Raw genomic sequence first — 17,292 nt, forward strand, 5'->3', positions numbered from 1 at the left:
AATGGTGTTACTGTTGTGATGGAAAAACTACACTCCAGTTCGGATTTTTGTTTGACAAGTAAATGTATTTCTACTATTTATTAAATTGCGAGAGTCGGCATATTTAAAAAAAAAAAACATGTAACAGTGTGTAACTAGTGCAATAGATGTTGTGCATGGACTGTTAGCAGCATTAACGGTTAGCTAACGGTCGAAGCTTCGCGTTAGCTAAATAAACAATTGTTAGTTAACTGGCTGATCCGTTTCTCACAAACAAGCAGAAAAGGTAAGGAAAGTCTTCTTTTTGACTTTTATAGTACAAGCTCAACTCAGTCTGACCAGAAAATAAACACCGGACAGTCTGAAAGGTGCTGTGATGACATTAGCTCATGAACTGCTTCTTCACCACTGTTTTTAATGTTAGCATAACAGACATGTTTGTTGCAGCTCTTAAAACACCTGAACTGTGTTAGCTATTCTCTCAGAACTAGAAGACTAAAATCCCCATTGTTTTTATTAGAGTTATAAACCACAAGACGTTTATTACTCACCTTATCTGAAAGACTTACACTATCTGCACTCACACTACTTGTGTATTCTACTCCCTTGTAAATGCAGTTATTTAAATGCCACACAATGTTTTTGTGTGCTGTAGATGCATTAGGCTGTAGACTTATGTTCTCTATCTTAACTGACATCCTGTTGCAGGTGGGAACAAAACAAAACGTAGACTTTTCAGTTATGATCGACTACCAAATACTTGATGAAGTGAATTAACTTGTGCAGAATCTGAATCTTGGTGCTGTCAGTAGTATATCAAAAAATAAACAATGTGTGTCACTCATCAGTCGTTGCTTTTAATTAAGCTATAATTTATTATTTTTGTGTTGTTAATAGTAATTATTTATCACACTTTTTGAAATCTGTAAGAGTAGCAGGAACTGTATAAAGAGGAAGCAGTTTTAAATATTCCAAAGAGAGCTAGATATTCAAGGCAAAAGAAGAATTTTTCATTCGCCCTTTCCCGTTTTGTTGTTGATTTGTTTTCTGGATTTGATTCTCTAACAGTTTTTATAATTATATATATATATATGTTTCGCTTAACTATATAGCTGCTTGACATTAATGCACGTTTAACCGGTATTTCAGTATTAAATGTGTTTTTAACTCTCACTATTAATTGTTTATTCTATTTAAGTGCTTGGACTGTTTAAGGGCCATTGTTGTAGACAAAGAGCTGAATGTTTAAACTGATGTAATCTGGATGCAGGTACAACTTTGAAGAAGCTTTTCCAGCTGCTTTAAACACTTTTCAAAATGGATATCAGCATCGCTGTGTCCCTGATTCGAGGACAGATGGGAGCTGTAGTTGAGCGGGCCGTGAACGGAGCGGTGGAGACGGTGCTGGCTGAGATGCTCAAAGTGGTCGGAGTCAAATTTGAGGAGCTGAAAGGCCAAGTGGCGCATATGAAGAAAGACATCAAAGTTCTGCAGAAGGAAAAAGCCCTCAAAGAAAAGGAGAATGACAATATTCGAGCCAAGCTGCGCTACACCGAGCTGAAGCTGAAGTACTACAGGCAGGGAGTGGAGGAGGAACTGCAGCAGAGAGCCTCCGCGTCCAATCTGGTCCGCATCCACCCGTCCTCCTTCCTCCAAGCACAGAGAGGTGGTGCAGGTGTTTCCTCCCGTGAGTCCTCTCCGTCATGCTCGACACAGACCAAGGCCTCTGAGGGATCACTGACGAGAAGCAATGAAGGTAACGAGCACAGAAATGACTGACTCCTATTGTTCTTAAGGGCTACACAGTTACTCATAACAGTAACAAAATCCCAATATGGCCGAGTGGAAAGTATCCTGGCCTACAAACCTTACTTTGCAGTTGTAAGAAAGTATGTTTATTAGATACAAATCCCAACAAATGTCGCATCATCTGAATTTTTCAAAGTGAAAATAAATATCGTGATGCAGAAAGAGATCATTCCCTCTAATCGAGAATCTAATCGTCTTAATTCTTCCTTTGTTTCAACTCCCAGAATGCAGCTCTCCACACCGCAAGAGGAGGCGTCCAGTCAGAGTACACTGTCATTCAGATGTTGCAGGCTCAGACCCGTCTGACCTGCTGCTGCCCGTCTCACTCTCCGTGAACACACCCACTGAATCTGTGGACAGCAGCACAGGTACAGAGCTGAATGTTTGTGTCTGTACTGCTGCATGTATTTATGTCCCCTCTGCTGTCCTCTTCACATGAGATTTATCTGATGTAATACTTAAGTAGGACTGCAGCAGGAAGTAGAAAGTAGACTGAACACCTGTCTGTGTTTGTGCAGTTTTGTTCTGTCCCACAGAGCAAGACGCAGCTCAGAGCCAGGCAGACGATCAGGAGGACGACTGTGAGTGGCCCATCACTGTGCAGCCACATGCAGAGGCTGAGGATGCTGTCACCGACCCTCCACATGTCGAGAGTCTGATTCTGGACCCGGAGCAGCATTCTGCTGCTGGCTCATTGTCCCCAGACGGCTCCACCCAGGCTGATAGCTCCACTCTGCCCCCTGCTGCTTCACAGGTGACAGTGACGTGCTCCTGCTCTGTGCTTTGACCTCTGATCTCTTAAAAAACGAGGGCAAAGATTAAACACTGCCTCTAGAAATCACGATGGAATGACTATAAGAGAATATAGCAAAAGAAATAAAAGTTGTAGCTCAGAGAAAGCGCATATTATTTATGCTGTTAAAAGAATATTTTAGATGATTTTAGAAGGATTTTTCATCACAGCCCTAAAGTTCTAACCCGTTGTTGTAATGCAGGTGAAGCAGGAACCCCAGCAGCAGCAGCAGGAGGCGGTGATCTGTATCAAAGAGGAGCCAGAGGAGGAGCAGGATGTGACAGCTCACCTGCTGATGGACTGTCAGGTGCAGCAGAGTCATCCTCCAGAGTCGGAGTCAGAGGTAAGGAACAGAATAACAGAACAAATACTAATGTAGGATAAAAAATCAAACTAACGCCTCATCAAATGAGTACTCCAGGAGCGCACTGAATATCACTGTTCAGAACAATCTTTGCTGGAGAATTATCACTTGTATCTGTTATTTCAGGCTCACGAGTCGATGACAGAGTGGTCAGGACTTCTAGAAAACCAGAGAAATCACACTACAGCCTTCAGCTCAGCCGGACCAAACACCTGTGAGTAGATCTGTGCGGGCAGACGTCAAACACATGCTTCAGAGTCACTGCTTTGCTAATGATAAGTCTTGAGCTGTTAAATTTGCAGTGTTGTTTACAAGGATGTAATTTCCCCCGGCCAAAACAAGCAGTAATGATCACTGTGATAATAACTTGCCTCTATTCATGATGTAGTAAGCAACCTGATACTTGGATTTACCTTTCCCCGTGCCTGTGCTCTCAGACGTGATGCCTCAGCTGCCGGCCTCCCTGCCTTCAGTGCCCGCCTTGCTGTCCAGCAATCCAGTTCACCAAGCAGAGCATCCCTGGACCAACGACCTCAGCCTTTACGAAGAATACAAACTGCGCAGGAACGAGCTCCGCCGGGTAAACCTGAGCAGACGCAGAGAGCTGGAGAAGATGCTGCCTCAGCCTCTGCTGGCCGATCTGGTGAGTTAACATTAGGGAAGACATATTCCACATACATTCATAACAATCCATGTTACATATTCACATACTAAAATGTAAAGGGTGTAGAGTTTAAAGGGATGTTTTACGGGAAATTGTATATGTCTATATTTGCTCTAAGTGGTGATGTTGTGTTGAAGGTGCGAGAGCGTCGAGAGAAGACCAGGCTGAGGGTGGCCAGATGGAGGGCAAAAAGGAAACTCCAGGCGGGTCTGAACCAGGTTCAGGTCAGTTATGACTTAACGTTACACGAGGAAGGAAGGCTCATATTTAGATTTTAACATTTTTTGTGGGAAAGAAAAAGATTTAAAAGGACTCAAGTAATTCAAGCTGCATGAAAACAACTTTTAAGTGTCTGTGTTTTGGCTGATTTTAACTGAAGCAGTCATATTAGTTCACTTGTTCTGATAGATGTTAATCTGGACTAATGTAATGTTGTTTTACAGCTGTCACTGACAGCACTTCAGGAAGTGATACCTTAACTAACAGCAACAGATCCTGCTTAAGGTATCAAGGTCAATCCATGACCTAATTGCACAGTATCGACTACATGGTGTAGTTTGAATAATTAACACGCTGCTACCCGCAGACCTCACTGTTAATCACCTTACAGGAGTCAGTCGGACTCGGGTATCAGCGACTTCCTTCCTGAAAGACAAAGCGTGTCATTTGTGTCTCGCTCCCTCTCAGGCTGAAGGTGGCGCTGCAGGTCTTTCTCACATCGGCTTTCCCATCAGCAGCCAGCAGCAGCATTTCAGAGTCCCCTGTGGTAAGACAAACCCGATGCTTCTTTCTGCTTTTTAAACTTGCCCCTGCCTCTCTTATACCTCACTCACACTGTTTTTAATTAGGGTTCCAAAGCAAACACTATTCAGAAACATCCAGAACTAAGCATGCAGTTTTATTTAACTTCAGACGCAGGATATTTTAAAAGGAAGGATTAGCGTAAGGAAATATACCTGATAAGATGAGCTATTCTTTTTGTCTAATAAATTGGTGTCTTTGGTTTCAGCTGCCTCCTCCAGCATTCAGCAGAGACAGAGCTCCCCGCTGCCTCAGTCCAGCAGCTTCTTCAACAGCATGTCAAACAGCATCTCCAACACTCTCCCCTTCATACCCTCCACCTCCTCCTCCTCCTCTCTGCACCTGAGCGGCTCCAGCATGGCTCTTCATCAAAACAGTGTCACATCATCGTCGTCGTCCTCCTCCTCCTTCCCCCAGGTCAGCCTATCAGAGCACAGTATCTCCCTGTTAGACTCAGACATCGTGCAGTGCCGGGTTTGAAATCAGAGCTGTGCACGAGAGATTGTAGGAATAGGACTCACCTGCAGAATATAATCTGTATTTTAATGTTGATGCAGCCATCTTTGTGAGGTCAACCAATGGAGCTTAGTCAGTCAAACATTTGTTCTGATTATTTTGAAACATTCACAACAAGAAAGAAAGAGCCTGCACGCTAAAACTTAACTTCTTTACTGAGCAGAATAACACACGTTTAAGCACCTTCTCCCAACATGTGTGTACATACAAACTATTACAGCACCTCATATATCATAGGAACTTTTAACCCTTATTTCTCATCAGTTACACACTAACATCCAGTATTTGTAGACCAAAAATACATGCAATGTATTGCATTTAATTATATAAATAACGTTAACAGCATTCAGAAAATTATTAACTAAACACATAATTTTTATTTTGTTTTTATATTTTGTCTTTAAGTGAATTTACTTCAGAAGAAAGTCTTTCTGTTCATGTTTCCTGGTTACGTGTTTGAAAGTGAATTTTGTGACGTTTGTGAATGATGGCGCCCAAGGACAACTTCTCAACACGCTCATTCAGTGTGCAAATAACTGTCTTTGAAATAGCTGAAAGAAATGTGTTTTCAGTGCGTTGGTGTTTATTGTGGTTGTAAAACCTGAGGGGGAAGCACACCTCACCGGGCCTGTTAACACAAAGGTCACTGCAGAATCTATTAGGCCCCGTGTCCACATGGCGTCCTGTTATGGCAGAAGGGCGCTGGGATGAAGCGCTTGTGTGGCGAGAGAAAAAACGATGCACGCGGGTTTTGTTTTTATGACGACAATAAGTTTAACTTACTACAGAGCTACTAACAAGCTTGCAACGCGTAGGTCGATAAAAGCAAATCACTTAACCAGTAACATTAAGTGTTGAGTTGAGAGCAACTAAAAAAAGACGCTGGCGCTCCGTGGACACGGGGCCTTGTTCAGAAAATTATAGTGTTACTAATTTTCAACAGGTTGTGGAAGCTGCTTATTCCATTTGGAGATTCTAATGTCGCGTATTCTATTAAGATGTGCTGATATTATTCTGGTTAAAGGAGCGTTCTGAACATGTGTACAGTTCATTCACAAAGTCTGTCTCAATTGTTGTTTTTTAACACAGTAAACCAACTGAGTAACAAGAAAAAGATAGAATGTGTTTTTAGTCTTTCATGTTGTTCAGGCAGACGAATGAAAGATGGATGTTTGACTGCAGTATGTTCTCTTAGTCTGCTCATCACGATGATTTTATTGGTTGGTTACAGTAAACCAACCAGCTAATCAGAGGATGGTTGGCTGCATGTCCCTATTCTTCTTCAGAATAAGGGCAGAAAACGAAATATTCCTATCATGTCAACCGAGCCACAAAATAAACTCACAGAATCAACAGAAGATTGACGATCACCGGATTGAAGTAAGAAGCCTGATGTCCTGTTCGGTGTTAATAAACATCTGAATTAAGCACTGCGCACTGGGTTTCATTTCTTGGCTGAATCTGGAGCAGCTGTTGAAAAAGGTAATGTTTAAAACTACTGTGTCGTAGGGTCAGTGTGTGTTATCCATTGACTATCTTCTGAGAGATGGCTCCCGGCAGTGTGTAGAACAGCAGCGCGAGGAAGAGCGCAGTGATGAGCAGGACCAGAGCGATGATGATGTACTTCTTGTAGTTTTTCCAGATCAGGTGGAAGAAACACTTGAACGGATTGACGAACCAGGAGAAGGACGTGTCCGGACGACTGTGGGGGGAAAAGACATTTAAAGAAACAGTCTGTCAGATCGTTACCGCTCTCGTGTCTGTCGGCTGCTCTTACTTTGGTTTCGGCAGCGGCTCCGGCTCCTTCCGTGCTCGGCCGACTGGATTTTTCTCTGCCTCCTCAGCTATCACAAGATGGAACTCCGCCTCCACCTTCCCCTGATGGATTCAGAACACATGACACACCTGTCAGTTCAAATCTCAACACGTGTCTGTCATGAGTATGATTTGGTTTGTGTCTATATTTGTACCGTCAGCTCTCCAGACTTGCTGAAGGGCCACCAGCCTCTGGCTCTCTTCTGCTGGAAGATGGAGATCTTCTCCGTCCCGTCTGTCAGCATGTCCGCCTTACAAGCCTTCGCTGTCTTTGCCCCCCGAGGGAAACTGTGCAGGTCTAACTCCACCGTGCCTGCACTCACACAAACACACTTAATCAGGGAATATATACACAGACAAACACAGATATGAATGGAGAAGGAGTCACACTAACCCAGGAAGTCGTCAGAGGAGAGCGTCTCGAAGTCCCAGACCTGCAGACTGAGGATGGCCGGAAGCTTCTGCTCGGTTTTATCCAGAGAGAAAATATTCTCCCTCTTCCTCACCACGACTACCTGGGAGAGAGAAAGAAGAAGAGACGTCTTGTATTCTCTGTCGAGCAAACTTTGAAATGTAAAAAGCCAACTGAATATGCACTGTGCTGCTCTCCAAATGGCTTTGCCTGCAAGTTCCTGCTTGGCCCACAGACTTTACGTGATGACATATAATGCTGTTCACTGCCTCGAGAAAAGTTCTATAGCACAGTTTATTGTATATTTGACTCTTATTGGGACCATCCATCGATTAACTACACCACTTATCCTGTTCACGTTGCGGGGGGCTGGAGCCGATCCCAGCTGTCATTGGGCGAGAGGCGTGGCTACACCTGGACTGATCACCTGTCAATCACACGGCTAACGCATAGAGATAGACAGCCTTTCACACATTCACACCTACTGACAATTTCAGAGTCACCAATGAGCCTAACGAGCGTGTCTTTGGACTGTGGGAGGAAGCCGGAGTACCCACGCATGCACGGGGAGAACATGCAGACTCCACACAGAAAGGCCCCCAATTCAAGGATTCACCTTCTAGCTGTTAGGCAACAGCACTAACCACTGCACCACCGTGCATCCCTCCAAAGATTCCTAATATTTATAAAAGGCTATGAGGCATTTTTTGCAACATGTCGAAACTGGAGAAAGCTGGTGTTTGAAGATCTCAATAATAAATCTGTTTTCAGAACATATTAGAGACATTTCTCTCTCAACAAGCACAAGTAGTGCCATATTGTTTAAGCAAATGTTCTATATCAGACTAACAGCTGGAACATCTGGGGACTTGTGTGTATTTGTTGGTACCTTCTCGGCTGGCAGGTAGCTGAAGGGGAACACAAAGCGCCAGTTGAAGTTTCCTTCTCCGGTCAGAGAGTTGTAGTGGACGTCCGTCTCCTGTCGGTCATCCTCTAAACCTTTCAACCAGCTGCAGAGACAGATTGACAGTATTACTGAGATGTTTCTAGACTGTCAGGATATGAGAGGGAAAGGTGGACTAACCACTTTATCTGTACAGGAGAATGCATCACTTGTGTTTAGAACAAGGAAATTGTGAGTCGGAAAAATTTCTGCATTTGAACCAGACTGAGAGAAAGCTTGCAGTCACCCCTTGATGTAGATGTCACTGGACTGCTGACCGGTCAGGAAGTTGCTGTCCTCCAGAATCACATCTTCTGTGTTCCAGATGATGATTCGCAGCTCATACCTGTACACACACACATACATCAGGGGTTTTAATTTCAGCTCATCTTTTCAGCTTTGGAGGGCAAGATCATTCAGCAGGTGGTTAGGGAGACGGACAGCTCTCACCCTTTTGGTTTTCGAGGTGAAATGTCCACTGAAGGTCCCGGGTGAGGCAAGTCCATGGGGAACATGTCGACCCACATCTGGACCTGACCCTGCACACACACACACACACACACACACACACACACACACACACACACACACACAGAGGAGAAAAGGCAGTGTATTCAGTTGCAACTATACATAATTTATTGATGTGACAGTAAAGGAAAAGCCAATTAGTATTTTGACATTTAATTTCTTTAAATTAGAACACTCTAAAAGCATGCTTTTATTCTGAAAGATTGCGGCTGATGGAACAGCCGGCTCTTATTTTGAAGCAGGATTTGTGAGCTCGGGATAGAAAAGGACATTTCTTCTGTCAGAGGAAAAGTTTGGTTTTATCACATACAATCTTTTAAGAACAGTGTAGCTTGTTTATGTTAAACGCACCTGGTCCATGCCGGGCCGAGCCTTGTTGAACAGAGTTCTGGTCTCGATGTGTTCTGGTACCAGCTTACATCCCACTGCGGGGATCTCTGCCCAGCGATGCAGGATCTTCAGAGACAAGTGCTCGTAGGACTCCACCGGCTGGTCTGAGACGTGCACACGTTATAAACATAAATATCTCACACAAGATTATTATAACACTTAACATGAAGTCTAAAACTGACACCTTTTTTCTGCACCATTGAAGCAAAATCGCAAAGTTATATATGTTGTGCAGAAAGACTCGGAAGTTGCTTTGCACAGTGACCAAAAAAACAGTAATATTTGTCAAATGAAGTTGGCTTCATGGTGCTTAACACATAAGATGACTTGGAAGGGGAAAAACTAAATAATCAGATGGGTAGGCACATGGATCAACTTCCCCCAAACTTTGGGGTAGAAGAACTTTTTTTTATCCATATTTGATCGGGCCTTTTCTATAGTTGCATTCTTACAATTTCATTCGACAGAAGACATCCTGAATAAGGGTAAGTGATTGCCCTTGCACTTTTCTTTTTATCTAGAGGATAATATGCAAAAAAGAGGGCTCATTTTAATACCCTCTTTTTTGCTTCCAAAGGTAAATCATAAAACGTTTGCTCATAATCTGCCACCCTGCAGGGAAATATTGCCAGCGGGCGATGGTTTAGTATCATTGATGTAGTGTGTCCAGTCTTCACCTTCATTCATAAAGAGCGTTTTCCCAGTGAACACTTTGTCGCCCAAAGTGATGCGTCCCGGTCTGAAATGAGGACCGTCCACGCCGTTCTCTCGGCACATCTTCGACAGCAGCTCTGAGGGCTTCAGACAGTCTCTCCAGGCGTTGTAACCGTCGCTGAAAGACGAACAGACAGACAAAGAGATATTTCATTCCCTTCCCTCTTTCATTTGATGAAGCTGAAAACAACAGCTGTTGATCAGAAGTAGGTATGAGGGATGGCGAAGGCCCAGACTTACAGGCTGTACTCAGTGGGGAGCCCACAGGTGGCTCTGTGTCGGCTGTAGAACCGGTTTTCCAGGTCGATGCGAGTCTCTCCGATCAGGTCGTCCCCTCCCACCAGGTCATAGTCGTAGATCACCACCGACAGCAGAGACTCTTTAGGAAATGTGGCCTGAATCTCAAAAGATCTGGAAGAAGAGAAGGAGGAACAGCTTGAGAAGTTCTGTGTCCGGCTTAAAACATGAAGCTAAAGCGTAGATGTAGTGAGCCACTCGTGTACCTTCCAAACACAGGATTGAGCTGTTTGGGGATGTAGTTGTCTCTGTCTTTGATTTCATTCTTGCCGAGCCGAAGTACAATGTAAGGGTCCGCCTTCCCATCTGGGTCAGCCGGGTGCAGGTTAGACGCCTGGGAAGAGATGGACCATTACATGACATTACAATAATTTTGGATTTGGAGCCCATGTATGGAATCTGTAATTCTCCCTGTCTCTTTTTGGATCTTTCTGACATTAAGAACATTTACTTTAATCCTCTATAACTGATCCTTAGAAATGAACACGTACAGAGACGATGTAAACCCGTATGAGGACTTGGATCGGGCTGTTGGGAGGGATTCCTCTGTTGACTCTGAACAGCCCGGAGTCTGCAGCTTCATCCCAGTCCTCGTCGTCATCCTCAGTCAGTTTGTAGAGGCAGAATCGCCCCTGAGGAGAAGCACATACTGGATTAGATCAACAGTGAAAACAAAGTGGCTTCAACGACAGCACCCACAGTGGGCCTAATTGTCTCACCTTAAATTTGCCAACGAATCTCTCGTCAGTTGAGCCCTCCTCCTCGTTGGCTTTCCCTCTGAACAGCTCATACGTGCTCACCCAGTCATCGAAAGGCCCAAACTCGGCCTCCAGCTCCTTGTTGTACAGCTGCAGAGAGATATTCAGCATCACTACATTGGACTTGTCTCCCTCTTATATACAGCAATACCAAACTTTTCTCTAAGAATAATTTCCCATTGGACTTGCGGTGTTTGTGAATTGAGCACCTTGAGTGTGGCCAGTTTAGATGGTACACCGATTTTTGGGTCGACGGTTGCTTTTCCTTTCTGTTGCTTATTCTTCTTGTCCGCTTCCGAGAGGCTGACTGAGGGAACAAAAGGGACATCTTCTCAGAGACATAAAGCACGGATTCTTAGATAAATCAAAGTCAAAGTTTCATTTAGAAACCTGCAAGTGATTTTAACCAACTTCCCTCCGGCAAGATAAGAAAGGGTGTGTGTCTATGTTCTGCTGTCTGTTCTTTTAGGAACATTTTGTCTAGAGTAACACCTCTGCTGATTGCACACCCATAAAATGGCCACATCACTTTGTCCACTCCTGAAAGTATGCAAAAAACCAGGAGCTGTGGGGTAACAGTGATAGCTGCAGGGCAGATCATGCAACAACACCAGGGATGCACGATATTATCGGCACGTTATCGGTATCGGCCGATATTGGTTAAAAAATGAATTATCGGACATCGGCCAACACGCCGATATAATTAACCAATAATATGATGGGCTGCTGCATACTTGATTAAATGACCGACCTCGGCGCAATGTCCCCGGTGCGAAGAAGACCTTTGCGGCGCAGCGTGATGACGTCACGTGTGTCTACATGCAGCATGAGAGGGTTAGAAGCCAAAATGTCCGTGGTGTGGAAGTTTTTCAAAATGTCCGAAATAGATAGCAAAACTGCTATTTGCAATGACTGCTCAGCTTCGGTGATGCGAGGAGGAGCCAAGGCAAAGTTGGGAAAAAAATATCGATATCGATATCGGTATCGGTAATCGGCTAAATGAGTTGTAAAATATCGGAATATCGGCATATCGGCAAAAAATCCAATATTGTGCATCCCTAAACAACACAGCCACACATCCAGGATATCAGCAGTATAACATCAAACAAGCTGCTTAGGAGTATCCACAAGGGGCCAATACAGCCATTTCCCAGAGCCTCCAGTTGTCAGCAAACCAAGTTACCCAGCAGAAGATTACTCCTATGAAGTTAAAAATACTTTACGTCCCTGTTTTTAGCAGCATGCCTTCGTCCTTACCCAGAGAGTCTATTCCATCGCTGAGCAAGCTGCTGTATGATGAAGCTGCAATGCACAACAATCCACTTTGTTTACAAGCCAGGTATAAACTGTCTGCCTGCTCTTTGAGGCTGAGCAGGCGGTGTGTAGGTGAGGTGTAGATAAAAATAGTCACACAATACTCAAGTCATCTGGCAAACATTTACAAACAACTGTAGAGACTTCTTCTTTCTTTTGAAAACTTTCCATGGCTGCTAAGTGTGGAACAAGTCCAGTAAAATACAACCATCATCATGAATCACATAGCAAGACCAACGTGACTGAGAAGATGTCAGATGAGAGGAGTTCTTACTTTTTTCAAAGACCTTGGGGAACGGAGATCCGTCCTTCTGTTTGGCCTAAAACAAAAAACACATTCACATTTATATATTTCTAAAATCACTTTTATTGAATCATCTGCCAGAAAACCCAACGATCAGTGGCACCTCTTTCTCTACGGATGCGTAGTACTTGGACCACCAGTCGATGACGCACTCTTTTGATTCGTCAGCGACCGTTCGCTTCCTCCGCTTGGTGGAACGACGAGAGCTCTTTGTTTTGCCGTCCTGGATTTGATATATACACACACCCAAATCATAATTAAAGACTGTGGCAAAGGATCCATTACGTAGTTGATACTTTGTTTTATATATGCAGGAACTTTCACCTTTTTCTTGGGTTCTTTCTTAAGGGTGGGCGGGGCTGGAGGCGGAGGTTCTTCCTCTACGGTGATCAGGACATCATGACTCTTCAGTGGTGCAGTTGAACTGGTCTCTCCAGGGTCCTGGGATGGTCCTATTAGACGAGATTAAATTAGTTTAGCCTTAGCCCACTATCATCACCATCATCACTTTCTTATTATTCCAATGGAGATATTAACAAAACCTCTTAGCACAACGTCCCCTAACTAGACATTTTCAAGAGCTTTCAGCCTCTGATTTGCTTATATGTTACCTTCAGTGATCTCTGGCTCTGGTTTCAGTTCAGGTTCAGGGGTGTATGTGACTTTGGGTTGTTTGGGTGGCTGTACAGGAGCAGGCAGGGCCGGAGGTGCGACGTATTTGAAGGCCTTGAGGTTGTTGATAACGTGGTTTCCAACCAACGTGCTGCGACCGAAGGCTCGCCAATCCACAACCGTGATGCTGAGAGGAGGATGGAGGAGTTCGTTCTCTGGTAACTCCTGGAGAACGGCAGAAGAGAGTACAAGAGTTAAGTTTGATGTTATAACAATCACTTATTTGATAACTGTACGAATAATGTTTGATCACATCTTACCAGCTCTATGGCATCAACCAGCGTGGTGAAGTTCGGGTTGGACTTGTACTTCTGAATGACGGAGGAGCGCAGAGTTTTACCTGCACACTCTATGAAGACCTGGAGAAAGACAGAAGGAGTTTATTATTTTAAATCATGAGGGTTTCACCATCTTTTCTGTCACATTCTTTCTTCTAATATGGAAATTGACTTGATATGGATATGGATCCCTTTCTTGTGCTCTTACTGAGATTTCTTCCAATTTTTTGTCTCGTTTTTTAGCCTTTTTTGGAGCGTTAGATTTTCCTCATCTGAATCGGGGATCTAAGGATTAAGCCATTGAGGCACACTTGTGATACTGGCCTTTAAAAAGAAAAGTGTCTTGACGTGACAAGATGTTTAAGTCCTGCAGTCATAAAGCACGTACTCGGCAAAGCCAAGACATAACACAACACTTGTACCACAAGGTATTCCACATTCTCCAAGGGCATGAAGACTTGTGTGTGATGATATCAAAACAAAAAGGAACTCAGTTGTGTTGTTCAGAGAGAAACCAACTCCCATGCCCTGAATCTGCGGTAAGACCAGATGACTGCACATTCATTTTAGCGGTGGGATTTTATTCATTCACATCTTAAAGTTTGGACTCTCAGTGGGGAAGAAAGCTCAATGATTGGACACAGCTTGTTAATGTCAGTTGTGTTTGTGTGTTTGTATGTACCTGTGGACGATCAACCGTCAGGAACTGAACCTTCTTCAGCTCCCTCAGACCCCAGAACAACACCTGGTGGAGAAAACAGACACCAAGGATTTTTTAAAGCTTTGTGTTGTAGGATTCAAGTTTCTAGTGTTATTTTTATGTTATGTTGGGGAAAAAAACAACACCAATTTTATTCCTGTTGTAAAAACTTTGTACCTCTAAACTGTCGGCTTCTCAAGAGAGTTAACAAGCGTCTCCTGAAATGTCATTTATCCCCCCCAAAAAAGCTTTTAGCAGAAGTCAAAATGAGAGTTTAAGTTTCTAAAAGGCGACAAACCTCCAGCCTGTAGGTGCTGAGAACAGGTCTGATGTTGGCAGGAACTGTGTAGATTCCTCCTTCTTGTTCCTCCAGCGCCGGCAAACTCTGCTCTCCAGACTCTGGGATCTACACATGAATCACAGTGATACTTCATTATCACTATTCATTAAGTATTGCTCCATCCTGCATCAGATGATTGAAATGCCTGTGACTCACCTGCAGCAGTTCGAAAGCAGCCAGCAGGTCTCCTCCTGGCTGGCTGCCGCAGTGCAGCGGGCTGTACTGAAGGGTTGGAGGTGTGTAGGGGTCAGAGTTCAGCCGGACCTCAGGGACGGCCACTGTGGCTCCGAGATACTCCGCTTTCCCCTGCACACGACAGAGAGGAGAGGACAGAGCGAGAGCAGCATTTAAAACAATGATTACTTGATGAATCTGTTGATCTGTCTAAGAACCTAGAGTGTTACCAGCGCGTCGTCGTCGTACACCTCAATGAGAATGCGCGGCGGCTCCTCCTGGATGTGCTGCAGATCTCCGCTCAGCTTCAGGCGGCTCATTGGCAAACATTGATTCCATGTCGGGCTGAGCGTCTGACTGATCACCTGACGCAAACACACAAACACAAATCTTTGCACTGAAGCAACTATTTTTGTACGTTCAGAAGATTCAGTGCACCTGTTATCAAGAAAGTTGGACAGCCAATGGCCCAGATATACGATATCACACGATATGACACGATATCCTTTTTTCTTTTTGACCCCATAGGGAATTTTTTTTGTTTGTATACATATAGCTCCATTGTAGTGATAATAAAAACAATAACACACACTTACATTGGTGGTTTGGCTGTGTGACAGATAGGTGACTCGAGCAAAAGGGTCCGACAGGCCGGAGTTGTCTGCTGCGATCAGACCACGAGCCTGATACATGTGGCACCTCAAGTGGAACTGGTGCTGCTCTGGAGACACACAAACAAATCTTTACACGTCGTTCAGGAGGACTTTAAAGCATCAGATGTTAAGAAAGGTAAACGACTACCTTAAATGTAAATGTGAGGGGCAAAGACTAAAGACAGAATTAGGAGTAATATCTTTGTCATTGCAAAGTTAATTTTGTTGAAACAACCTCCAGTGTTGTCTGTCTTAAATCGCTGTTATAAAAAGATCAAAGCGTCATAAAGCACCACAGAAATGTTGGGATGTTGATAAAGTGTTTCTCACCTGCGGCGACAAGGCGTGTTGGAGGGTTGCTGGCATCGGTGCCCCCTGTGGCCGGACTGAATCCTGCAGGTAGGTCGTCCAGCATGTGGATGGAGTCTGCACAGCTTCCAAACCACAGATACGCCTCCAGCTTAGCTTGGACTGAGAAGCCTGCAACACGTTTCCCTGGAGGCTGCACACAACACACACAGATATGTCACACTTTCTCTCCCAGCCTTCCAACAGCGATAGATTAACAATATAAAGTTGAGTTTACCTTTAGAAACAGAGTTATTATCTTGCCGCAGTGGACTCCTCGAGCCTCGTGGTTGCTGGAGAACAGCAGGTCTCTGGCTCGCACCCGAGCGTACGCAACGCGCTTGTTGTTGCTCAGCAGCCACACAAAGAGGTCGGGAACGGTGTGCTGGGGCTGCAGTGTGTGAAGGTGTTTAAGCGTGCATTACAAGAGTTAGAATGTATACAGTAAATAAAGAATAGAGATGTTTAACACATGCATGGCCAGGATGTACATGCAACACAAAAAGGATGAGTCCCGTACCTCCACCACAAGGAAGCGCAGTTTGTGTGTGAGCTTTGTTGCATCCTGCAGCATTTCTTTCAGTCCGCGGCCTTTTCTCTTCCTCTCTCCTAAAGACTGGGCGTCTCCTATCATGCCCTCCTGATACACAAAAAGACATTTTATATTATAGCTCCCTGGAAAATCCACCCATGCCTTCCCTCTACAAGTTATCACATATCTTATAGCTTGTGCGTTAGTGTGCATGTCAAATTATCCCACCAGTTCCTGTTTACACATGGTGAGGCGTTTCTTGTCCAGCTGTGTCAGGTAGCTCGACTTCAGCTCCGCCTTCAGCTTGGCCTCTGCTGCTGTTATGAAACTCCTGCAGAAAGACACAACACTTATTGAAGACGAGGATCCCTGCTGCAGGAGGTCACTTTTAAGAACACAGAACTATTATGTACTTCTTGTCTACGCTCTCCCCAAGAGACGACAGTAGAGTTATGATTGCTCGTCACAGTGTATGGCGGTCCTGTTGAGTTATAGCTCATCATTAGATTGAAATTTCTCTTGATAATTAGATACAGATGTGGAAAAAACAATTTTCTAGACTTTAATTTTGACTTCTAGCATGCACCTTTAATCGGCCGTCGTGCGAGTAAAAACGAATTACAGAAAATAATAAATGTTCATGTTTATCATCCGTCTTCCACATTTATAGACGGACACAGCATTTAAAGAAATGCATCTGAAACTTCCCCAACATACTTTCAGAGACACTCAGAGAGTCTTAATGTGCTCTGATAAGATCTGTCTGAATACCTGGCGTCGAAGCAGAAGTCTTTGAGGGTTGTGTTCAACATTTTCTCCGCCCCTGGATCCGACTTCCTGTGCAGCTCGGCCGCACTGTTCACACCCTCCTCCTAAAGGACAAACATGAAGAGTTGTAGAGACATTTTGGAGATTAAGACATTTAATTGACTTTAAAAAAAATATTCTTATAATAAAGAATAAAAATGATTTGTTGATATTCTGATTACACTAAGTGAATGAAATGTGCTGCGAGTGTGTACATACAAACAGAACAGCGATGTTCTCCAGCATATTGGAGTTGTACAGTCGGTAGGTTCTGTCCTCAAAGTGAGTCATCACATTAATACACGGCTTCTGCTTCTCCAGGGGCAGATACATGTAGTACCTGGATGTGCACACAAATACAAACACACAGTTATCAACACAACACAC

The 17,292-nt window shown here is 44.0% G+C and overlaps 2 protein-coding genes across 3 annotated transcripts in view; one reads left to right on the forward strand and one right to left on the reverse strand.

The window, feature by feature from the left end:
• On the forward strand, positions 1–6,456 carry LOC138592198 (uncharacterized). 2 transcript variants are annotated; one of them, XM_069662893.1, is made up of 10 exons: positions 1–58; positions 1,250–1,735; positions 2,013–2,156; positions 2,307–2,542; positions 2,784–2,924; positions 3,072–3,159; positions 3,383–3,588; positions 3,747–3,833; positions 4,297–4,375; positions 4,619–6,456. In XM_069662893.1, exons 2-10 carry the CDS (start codon positions 1,297–1,299, stop codon positions 4,888–4,890), a joined length of 1,692 nt encoding a protein of 563 aa, XP_069518994.1. In that variant the 5' UTR covers positions 1–58; positions 1,250–1,296; the 3' UTR covers positions 4,891–6,456. The 2 variants fall into 2 exon arrangements, with proteins under 2 accessions (XP_069518994.1, XP_069518993.1); XM_069662892.1 differs by lacking the exon at positions 1–58 and adding an exon at positions 143–265.
• fer1l6 (fer-1 like family member 6) overlaps positions 5,090–17,292 on the reverse strand; it is a 23,820-nt gene continuing 11,617 nt past the window's right edge. The window contains exons 17-47 of the mRNA XM_069662894.1: positions 17,125–17,245; positions 16,870–16,970; positions 16,327–16,429; positions 16,087–16,206; positions 15,805–15,957; positions 15,549–15,720; positions 15,162–15,286; positions 14,796–14,930; positions 14,548–14,697; positions 14,350–14,457; positions 14,034–14,096; positions 13,334–13,432; positions 13,013–13,238; positions 12,726–12,853; positions 12,505–12,624; positions 12,372–12,417; positions 12,041–12,085; positions 10,993–11,090; positions 10,745–10,873; positions 10,517–10,657; positions 10,232–10,359; positions 9,969–10,139; positions 9,692–9,846; positions 8,976–9,118; positions 8,547–8,635; positions 8,344–8,442; positions 8,043–8,163; positions 7,136–7,256; positions 6,897–7,054; positions 6,704–6,804; positions 5,090–6,628 (exon numbers count right to left, since the gene is read on the reverse strand). Coding sequence (XP_069518995.1) covers positions 6,448–6,628; positions 6,704–6,804; positions 6,897–7,054; positions 7,136–7,256; positions 8,043–8,163; positions 8,344–8,442; positions 8,547–8,635; positions 8,976–9,118; positions 9,692–9,846; positions 9,969–10,139; positions 10,232–10,359; positions 10,517–10,657; positions 10,745–10,873; positions 10,993–11,090; positions 12,041–12,085; positions 12,372–12,417; positions 12,505–12,624; positions 12,726–12,853; positions 13,013–13,238; positions 13,334–13,432; positions 14,034–14,096; positions 14,350–14,457; positions 14,548–14,697; positions 14,796–14,930; positions 15,162–15,286; positions 15,549–15,720; positions 15,805–15,957; positions 16,087–16,206; positions 16,327–16,429; positions 16,870–16,970; positions 17,125–17,245 — 3,850 coding nt within the window. The 3' untranslated portion in view covers positions 5,090–6,447. The remainder of the gene's footprint in view (positions 6,629–6,703; positions 6,805–6,896; positions 7,055–7,135; positions 7,257–8,042; positions 8,164–8,343; positions 8,443–8,546; positions 8,636–8,975; positions 9,119–9,691; positions 9,847–9,968; positions 10,140–10,231; positions 10,360–10,516; positions 10,658–10,744; positions 10,874–10,992; positions 11,091–12,040; positions 12,086–12,371; positions 12,418–12,504; positions 12,625–12,725; positions 12,854–13,012; positions 13,239–13,333; positions 13,433–14,033; positions 14,097–14,349; positions 14,458–14,547; positions 14,698–14,795; positions 14,931–15,161; positions 15,287–15,548; positions 15,721–15,804; positions 15,958–16,086; positions 16,207–16,326; positions 16,430–16,869; positions 16,971–17,124; positions 17,246–17,292) is intronic.

The sequence above is a fragment of the Semicossyphus pulcher genome, unplaced genomic scaffold, assembly GCF_022749685.1.
Source record: "Semicossyphus pulcher isolate SPU_LCO1_2020_fin unplaced genomic scaffold, fSemPul1.0.p SCAF_15, whole genome shotgun sequence".
In the NCBI taxonomy this organism is placed as follows: Eukaryota; Metazoa; Chordata; class Actinopteri; order Labriformes; family Labridae; genus Semicossyphus; species Semicossyphus pulcher.

Coding starts and splice junctions, on each gene's coding strand:
- LOC138592198 (XM_069662893.1), top strand. CDS start 1,297: ATGGATATCAGCATCGCTGTGTCCCTGATTCGAGGACAGATGGGAGCT. Junction 1,736..2,012: donor ACTGACGAGAAGCAATGAAG/GTAACGAGCACA, acceptor TTCAACTCCCAG/AATGCAGCTCTCCACACCGC. Junction 3,834..4,296: donor CGGGTCTGAACCAGGTTCAG/GTCAGTTATGAC, acceptor GCTCCCTCTCAG/GCTGAAGGTGGCGCTGCAGG.